Consider the following 9666-nt stretch of genomic DNA (forward strand, 5'->3'; position numbering starts at 1 on the left):
CTAAAGCCACTTGAGTCTCAGAGGCCCACTAGTAGAATATGCAGCAGCTTTCTCTGGAGACCTGCCCTTAACCCCTTCATGCCATGTCGTTTATACACTGACCAACTAAGTAGGCTGCCTGAAAATTATCAACCCAGCCTATGAGTTATATAATCAGTTTATTTTTTAAGACAGGATGAATATATCCTTAAATACAGGATGACAAAGATTTTTTTTTTCCTCTCTTGATTTTGCAAAAGCCTCAACAGACTTACATAAACTCCATGTATTTCTGGGTTGTCCTCTCTCTATCTTGAGGTACGTAAGTCTTGACGTACCTTATGGAGAGGTTTGTTACGAACCACAGCTCGGGCTGACTCACGGTTTTCACTTTACATACAGGCTACCTATAAAGATTTTGAAAATAAACCTGCAATGTGAAGTTTTTACTTTCCTTGTTATTGCCAATAAAAAGGCATACTTGTTTTAAGGGGTAAAAATATCAATTACTACAGCCAATAAAGTTTCGAACTGGGTGTTCGATAAAGGGACCTCTTAATTTCTAAATATTTCCCCAAGTTTTGGATATTTCTTCCTGTAATATATAGGGTTAACCATGACACCCTGAATCCAAACAAAGCACACTCTAACAAAGTATAAGAAAATGTATCTGTAGGAGATACTGTATTACACTCTTCCATCTATTCGTGCTTCCGATCCCTCCAGGGGAAATTTAACATGGTTTCTAAAATTATCCCTCTTTAGATTTTTTTTTTTCATTTTTCTCCAAGATCCCTGGCCAGATGAATTTGTGTATTACATGAACTGCCTGTGCCACTGCACCTCCTTCCTCTGTGGTGACTTGATTCAGCTGAAGCTACGCTTTGACCGATCAATGCAAGCACATTACACACCAGAATAAGAGTAAGGTAAGGGTAAAGGAAAGAAAAGCATCTCTCCTTTCAGCCATTAAATATAGATCAACGAAACATCACAGCGCACATCGCGGCTCCGCTCCCCACCCCCTCCGCCCGCTCCTCGAGCGCAGGATTTCGCAGACGGTGGCTTCAAAGAAAGAACACACACCCCACACACCCCTCCGCACACACACACAGATACACATACACATGCAGCACAGACACACAGAACCGCGCAGCAGCAGCCGCTCGGAGCCGCCCCAGGGCCCGGGCTCCGCGCAGGGCCGGGCGCTGCCCCCGCCCGCGGGTCCCCGGGCTCCTTCTTCTTCGTCTTCCTCCTCCTCCTCCCTGGCCCATGACTTCACTGCCGTAACGAGCACATTAGTGCAGGGCGTCGGGAGACACCATGCCGCGGATGCCCTACATAAGCAACGACTAACGTAGAAAGAAAGGGAGGAAAGCGATGGAGGGGGGAGGCGCGGGAGGAAGAACCATGGGGAAATAACGTACTTTGTTACCTCTCGGCTGAAGGCACAAACACTGCTCCTTGCAGCCCAACCCAGCCCGGCTGCCTCGGCGAGGGGAGCAGCGCAGGACCCGACACCAAAAAGAAACATCACGCAGGCAGGAAGGGGGGGGGGGGGGGGGGGGCACCTGGCACCATTACGGTGCCTGTCGTACTCACCGATCGGCGCCGATTCAGCGTGGTTGCTCCCAAACATATACCAAAACCCAAGAGCAAATCCTCAGTCCGTTAGGCAAGGATGAAAGGGGGGAGGGGGGGGGGGGGCGAGCGACGGCCCCAGGCTTCACCGCAAGGTCCTGACCTTGCCCAGCTGCAGCATCTTCGGCTTGCCCCCCCCCGGGCGTGCGTGTGTGCCCCGGTGCGCCCGTGCGTCCCCGTGTCCGCGCGAGCGCGCCGGTCCGGCTCCGCGGGGCTCGGCCGCAGGACAGCTGCCCGCTGGCTGCCGGGGCGAGGAGGGCTCGGCATCCACCGCCCCGCCGCTGGGGCGAGGCGCGGGGCCGCTGCGGCGGCGGCGGCTGGGGCAGGCTGCGCGGCGGCGCCGTAGCGCAGCGCGCCGGGCGGGCGCACCGGCCGCGGGATGTGGCCGAAGGAGACACAGCCGCCGCCGCAGCATCTGCCGCCGCCGCGCTCCCGCCCGCCCTGCCTCCCTCCCTCCCGCCTGCCTCCGCCCCTCCCTGCCCGTCCCCTCCCCAGCAGGAGCGCGCCCGCCGCGGCCGAGCAGCCGGCGCTGGGGGGGAGAGAGGGGGGCGGGTGGCCCCACTCCCGATGAGGCGCCGCCGCCCGTGCCGGGCGGGGCCGAGGTAGGGCCGGGCCGGGTCCCCCTCAGTGTCGCCGCAGAGGGGCGCGCCCCCGTATTTCCCCAATAACCCTGCAGCCAGGGGGGGACTCTGATTTAGTGGGGAAGGAGGAGGCGAGGCGGCGGGCGCAGGTGTGGAGGCGCACCCCGGGGCGGGGGGCGTCGATGTGGAGCAGCCCCTCAGCAGTGACCGCGGCTCCTGCCGTCATGGGTTGGGAACTTGAGGTCTGCCGGCCAAAACGGTGACAGCAACACGGAAGCAAGAGCTCGTTCCCCGGCTCGTGTTTCCTTCGGTTCCCTCTTCCCATCCTTGGGAAACCTAGGTGGGAAATCTACCACGTTTTCAGAAGTCTTCTTGCGAGCAAAGAGGGTAAGGAATATGGAAGTCATGTTTTACTCCTGCGCACCCTTAACTCTTCGCTGAGAAACTTGTGTGGAATGCAGTTGCAGCACTCACCTGAAAGTTGCCACTCCAGGGCTCCATTCAACTCGCTGCGCGGAGTTTTGGTACCTGAGCAAAACCACCAGTTTTTTGGGATTGTTGCCCGGGGTAACCTCTGCCAATTCCCGCTCACAGCAGGCTGAGCATCAGCGCGGCAATGAGGACAGCCACAGACTCGGCCGAGGCGCCAGGGCAGCGCCTACAGCTGGTCATTTGTTGCCCGAGCCCGCGGCCGCAGCACCTGCCCCGCATGGAGGGGACCCGCATGTGCCCTGGACGCCAGGGGCTGCCATGCCGGCCGCTCCCGCAGGACAAGGCGCTCCCATCTATCCTCCCCCGCCGCCTCCCTGCGCCCCTCCAGCACCGCCCGCCGCCCTGGAAATGTCATGGCGGGCCCCGCAGGGACAACCACGGGCGCGGCAGCGGGACCTGCCGCCGGGCTGAGCTGGGGCGGCAGCGGCACCGATGGACCGACCGACCATCGCGGCCGGGCTGCACGGCGACTCGCTGCTGCCACCTCTCGCCTGGCGTTCTCGCAGCTTCCCCAGACTCCGGCGAGAAGGAGCTTCACCTGGCTGAAGTTCCCCCTTCACCTCACCGAGGCTTTCGTTGGGGTGACTACCCCTCCGTTCGTTTCACGGGAACGCCAAAGGCTACTTATCTTCCCTGCACCAGAATGCCTTGCTTTCGGCCTGAGGTCTCCTTTTTGGGGAGTTTTATTTCCATATTTACTGAACCATATAAATGACTAGTATATGTCCCTTTTCTGGGTTAAGTGGAGGTGGCCTATCCACCTGTGTCAAAATCAGTAAGTTACAACTGAGGGTGATTCAGTCTGGCAGCACCCTTCAATGTCAAACCAGACTTTGCCCAACTACTATGACCTGAGGGCAGAGCACCTCTAGGTTCGAAACCAGAGTAAGTCCCAAACCTAACTATCAAGTACTGGTATGGCATGCATCTCCACCTCTCAACACCTACTGAGTTGCAACCAGAGCCGAGCTTGCTAGTGGCAGAACACACCAGTGAATATAGTCTTGCCCTTGACTTGAGTACAAAAGCAACCAACTAGTCCTTTGCCCAAACTTTTGGTTAGACCAAAAGTTACTTTTCACCCTAGATAATATCACTGGTCACTGAAGCCAGCAATAGGGAGAGTGAAAAAACAAAACCAGCTCATCATCTGTGTCTGGAGGAAGAATAAAATGTCTCCTAAGTCCAAGACCCTGGATTTGTGATTCGCAGCCTGAGACAGGCGTCTAATTCTGAACTGAAAATAGTGTATAACCCGGTAGTTACCTAGACTCACTGTCCTACTGTTAAACCTCAAAATGTACTTGATAATAAAATTACTGGGTATTATACCATCCTAGATCCACCATAGCACTATGTGATCCACCTTCTGCAGCCTAGCCTCTTCTCTTTTTCAAAGCTGAAAGGTCTTTCTGTCAATAAAGGAAAAAGAGGTAAAAGGGCTAGAAGCAGGCCATGTCCTCCTTTCATTCTCCCTGAAATATAGCCATGTAATAGGGGCATTTCATGGCCCTGGGGATTGTACATATCTGGCCTAATTGTGGGATGAGCAGTGTGTGCTAGTGAAGGATGTACCTAAGACACCTGATTCTCCCTACACTGTAAAGGTTACCCAGCTAGCTTTACTGATCTGAGTAGTCTAGCCTGGAAGTTAAATATAGTAGCAATAAAGGTATATAATAATGTAGACCCTCTGTAGGGAAAGTGAGAGCTGGAGGCAGAAGTGTTTTGGAGGAATCTGGGAGGTGTCTGAAGAAATTTGTTTTTCTCTCACAAGACTTCCTCTTTCCCACCACTATTTTGCATGACAGGTAATTCATCCTAAGGTGTCGCAGGATTCACAAAGCTTCTCCTCCTGCTTATCACCCCTGATTCTCCCTGCATCACCTTTTCGATATTCTCTGACACCAGGGGAGGTCAGAGAAGGAGCCAAGACTGACTGAGCCCTGCTTATGGATATGGAGAAATGGGACAAGGGAAATAAATCAGATTTTCAGAAATGGCTTTTTGCTGCTGCTGTCACAGAGGAAGGGTAAGGGAGAGTAGTGAGGGGTAAGAATGTAAAAAAGAGTGAGATCGACTTCTGGAAGAGATTGCCCCATCTAGGGGTAGGTACTGTCTGCCTACTTCATTCCCAGTGACTAAACCTCTTGTTCTGACAAGCCAAAAGCACATGTAGCTGAAAGCTGTTCACTTTTTTGGGCAGTCCCAGCCTTCTCAAATACAGATAGTCCGTTTTCTCAGGTCCATGCCTGGGCACGATGTATCTATCCTAAGCTTTGATTAGCTTTCTTAAGGGTTTGTTTGAGTTAGTTTTGTGTGTTGTTGATTCTTTTTCTTGAAAAAGGTGGAAAAAGAAAAGCAAATTATTATCATGGCAAGGCCAATATTTTCAAGCACAGAAGCTGTAAAAGCATCTTCACCATTTGTATTTGCCCCTTAGGTTTACAAAGGCCCTTGAGGCCTCAAATGTCTATTTGGTCAAAGTAACGACAAGAAAAAATTTTAGAAAACAGAAAAAAAAAGTAGTAACATGAATAGAGTTAAATTCAGTGATAGAATTTTCAGATAATTAGTCTTCTAAATGACTGTATTATAAAGAATAATAGCAGTTACAAATTGTTTAAGTTTAGGCTCAAGAGTTGCATGCTACTAGAGCTGGTTGCCAGTGATACTCTTCCCATCCTGCTAACTAGAAATATAACTTTTTCTTTGTGGAAAATTTCATCAACATGTAAAGGATGAAATTCACAGCAGAAGAACACAAGGAAAAGTCCATTAGTCAACAGTTAGACAATGCATCAAAAATATGGGATACCTAGATACAGGCACTAGTTGTGTCTGCTTGTACTGTCTCAATAAAAACTGTATTTAATTTTAATTTAATCCTTCTAGGAACAGAGTTTGGGAGCTTGTTTTCTGAATGTTTGGATAGAAGGGAAAATATTTTTTGGCTGATTTGACTTTCTTAATTGAAGATTATGTTTAAATTTAACTTTGTACTTCATATGAAGATTGTTGAGATCCTCTGTAATGGTCAGGATCCAGCAACTTCCTTTGTCACACTGAAGTCAATGGAAACCTTCTATACTAAGAATATAACTGAAGTAAAACTAGGTGTATGTAATAGATTCATGTTTCAGGCAATCTTCAGCAAATCTGGAATAAAATTGGAAAAGCATGTTTTTTTCCCTTTTTAATAAACTGAAAAAGCAGCCAAGCATAATTAGTTTTTCAAGTTTAGAGAAATATTTCAAAGAAGTTATTGCAATTACTGTCTTTTCCCTCTCTAAGAATTAGTTAAAGGTGCAGTTATTCAACATCCATTGAATTACATTTCAAATAAGAGCATGTTTCTTGAAATGCACACACTGGTAACGAATTTAAATAACTGATCCAAATTTCTTCTCTTTTATTTGACTATGGTATTATCTTTAAAAAGTCAAGTCATCTTTGAATTATAGTAATACTATCTATATTTTCCATTTCTTCTGAATTGTTGCACAATATTATATAGTAACAAAGTATATGTAAATCCTGGGATGACACTGGCTTTCTATGCCCCAATGATGACATGACAACAGAAGGTTTGCATGATTGTATTTGTATAAGCTCATGTCCTGATCTCATGGAAATTTTTTTTTTTAGCAGAAGTCTTCTAAAGAAATCTAAGGTATTTTCTATTCTGAGGCACAGCTGGCTTTGACTCAGTCTGATTATGAGTAAATTAGTGTTGAAGTGCTAAGCTTGACTGGCAATAGGAAGATACAATTGAATTTGTAGTACCTGAAGATTTTGTAAATGAATCTGCATTTGCATTGAGAGAGTTGGTTTGTATGTACTGAAGACAACTCTTGGTTCCCTAGGACATGACTGGGATTTTCTTATTCCTAGCTTCATCCATCGATGACCACATAGGCAGTTATGAGCAAAATCTCTCTGAAACAGCTGGTTTAAAATGTTTTTTGGACCTACTCAACTTTAAAAAATCATTTCAAGAATAATTATTTAGCTAGTAGCTGCCATTAATTTCCTAAGCTATTTGGCATTTTGAGCATGATGGATTTTCATAAAAAATTATACAAAAAGCTAAAAATTCAATTTAATTCAATTGTCTGTGTCAATCACAATCAACCAGCACTCCTATTCAAGGCATAGTAGGGGGACTTCATTATTTAATAATAAAACTTATCTAAGTGTTCCTGATTAATGAGCTTGTTGGATTTTTACTTAACTTCAAGGAAAAACATAATGGAAATATTAAGAGGGTAAGAGAGAATGTAGATGCTTATTCCTCTCAATTAAACACATCTGATTTAAAGAGGGGTTAGAGGTTTTAGTTTGGTTTTTTGTTTGGTTTTGATTTGGGGGGTTTTTGTTTGTTTTGGGGGGGAGGGGTTTTTTGGGGGGGAGGGGTTGGGGGGTTTTTTTCTTTGTTTGTTTGTTTTTTAAACTTTTTGGGGTATTGTCATTTGAAAGATGGAAGACCAGAAGTTGAAATGAAAATTAATGTAGTGTTCTTTTCAGCATGTGGTAAAAGAAAGTTTGCTGTTATAGATTCCTACATCCTGTACATGCATAGGCTATACAAAGAGCTGAATGTTCTGAAAAAAGTTCTCAACCCTAATCTCATGAAAGAGAGTAATCTCAATCTATCTTCATGTTACCCAGTATTATGAGCAGTCTGATGTCAACTCAGCTGCAAACTACAGTCTAGTTTTAATAGTTCAAAACATGGTTATCCCTTTTATTGTTAATTGAAATGCAAAGACATTCTCAGGATGCATCCCTCAATACATTAAAAGCTACAAAAGCATTTAGGATTAAGGTATAACCCAAAACTATATTGTACCTTTTGGATTCTTTTTCCTCTTCACTGTACTTGCATATTGAATAAAAAAAGACCATCCTGCAAAAATCCAAGTAGAAAACTTTCTACAGACACAGAAAATGGTGCAGTGTGAATAAAAGTTAGTGAAATCTTGTTATACTGATTATCCTTTTATTTAATCCAATTATGTATGAGTTTTACTATGTATTTTTCCACAGTTTAAAAGACTGACAGAATTCAAGGAATCAGTAGAGCATCTAGTTAGACCTCATATTGCATAAGACTGAGATATTACCTACCCTGAAAGCAAAATCAGTGACTTGGCATATCTTGCAATTATGGAATGCTAGGTCACTTTTAATCTGTGCTCTATTATATTTAGTCAGCATCAGGAAAGATAAAGCTAGTTTTGCTTGACTGTTATACTCCATGAACATGGTCCTCCAAAAGTTATACACTTTTACTTTTTCCAACCAGCATGGCTCTAAATTTCTGAAGATTGTTGATCTGTTTTTCCAATGCTCAGGAGCTTCTCATGTGACACCTGTTCAGAACCTTGCTCTAGTTTCATCTAATAGTTACACTAACAACTCTTGTGAAAAGCCAGACCTCTGAAGCTCCATGGGTACAATAGTTAGCAAGGACTCCTTGTAAGAATTCTCTTCTTATATGGCATATACATTAATGTCTTAAGGTACAGGAAGACACACTGTAATATTCCTTGCATCCATACCTGGAGTTTCTTGAGTATGCTGTTGGTGCAGTCAAAGCCTTTCCCCTACTGGTAGTGCCAAGGCTGAAGTCACACATGGGTGCTATCTGGAGAGCACTGTTTGCAATGTAGACACAAGGTCCTCCAGCGTGTCGTGTACATACTGAGGCCCAAACTGCCTCATTTCCTTTCTTTTCTCAACTGAACTCTTCTGTACTTCATAGTTGTGAAGCAGATTGTCTCACACTTTGACCTGACAATTCTCTCTGTCAGGCCTCAGAATTAGTTCATCTCAAAAAACGTTGGACTGTGTCAGATCATCCGATTCATGCCTATTAACCAGTTTTGCCACTTTTTGAACAGGCTATCTTGCATAATTGGATGTATCTGGTCCTATACATGATTTGCACTAGAAAGATGTGTGTTTGTCATCATCCCATAGAGTTTTCAGTAGTAAGCTTACTTCTAAAATCTCTGTAGTTTAGAAAGAATAATTTTCAGCAACAAAGGAGGACCAACTGCTGCAGTTTAAATAGCCATTAATCTAAGAGTAGAATGGCTAACTGTGCAATGGAGGAGTAAAATACTGAATTTTTCTTATGAAAGTTTACATATAATGGTTTTCTATCTGGGAAACTAGATTTTCACAATGATGTTGTAAAAGTGGAAATAAATTATAAATTGTTCAGCTTGACACCTTTCTTGAAGGCTGTCGCTGTCCTTCTATGTTCTTTGCGATAGTTTTCAGCACAACTTTTAAATGTGTCAAGAAAATATGTGGACCACATGGGACAGGATGTATTTTCCTTCATTTTCTGTTCTGTTCCTGCTCTTTCAATTTCAGGGTAACAGCTGGTGAAGGAAAACTTGAGCTTCTTACCCTATGCTTTTTCAGCAGAAAAACTAACTTCTTATTTCTCATATAATTCTGTTATTTAAATCTCTGTATTACTGCACACCTGACCTCCCTTGTGTTATTTTTAACTTAGTGCAAAGCAGAAAGATATATTTTATCAACACCACCCACTTAAATTAAAAAAAGAAAAGATAACTGAGTTTAGTATTCTTTTACCTCTTGTGCAAGAAGAAAAGAAATGGAAGTAATGAGCTGTAAGGTAGTAAAAAATTTAAGAGGGAAATACAAAGATGTTTCTAAATACTAATGTAAAGCTTTTTAATTATTATTATTTATCAAGTACTTATTAAAAATGGATTTATATTACATTTACTTAGTCAGTTATTTTTGCTGGATTTTGGAATTTCCACAAATTCTACTGTGGCTGTACACTATAAGAACAACTGCAGGTGTTCAAAAGTAACATAGTCAGTCCCAGCATCAGTCCTTCTGGAGAGACATTAAAAGTGTGCTGTGACAGCTCTCATGAACTCAACAGCAAGAATCCTTTTAAAGGGGTAAAGCCTTTTAACTG

General features: G+C 44.5%; 1 protein-coding gene across 11 annotated transcripts in view; it reads right to left on the reverse strand.

The window, feature by feature from the left end:
- The window catches only part of CTNND2 (catenin delta 2), a 632676-nt gene extending 629840 nt beyond the window's left edge, over positions 1–2836 (reverse strand). For 2 of the 11 annotated variants that reach the window (XR_010432020.1, XM_064661542.1), the window contains exon 1: positions 1582–1913. Coding sequence is in view for 9 of the 11 variants with exons in the window: in XM_064661542.1 (XP_064517612.1) it covers positions 1582–1618 (37 nt within the window). In the remaining 2 variants the exon portion in view is untranslated. Of the gene's footprint in view, positions 1–1581; positions 1914–2675 lie in introns of those variants that run through there. The other 9 variants (XM_064661497.1, XM_064661469.1, XM_064661487.1 and 6 more) reach the window with 7 other exon arrangements.
- Between the last annotated feature and the right edge of the window lie 6830 nt (positions 2837–9666).

This window comes from Pseudopipra pipra, chromosome 1 (genome assembly GCF_036250125.1).
Source record: "Pseudopipra pipra isolate bDixPip1 chromosome 1, bDixPip1.hap1, whole genome shotgun sequence".
Taxonomy (NCBI): Eukaryota; Metazoa; Chordata; class Aves; order Passeriformes; family Pipridae; genus Pseudopipra; species Pseudopipra pipra.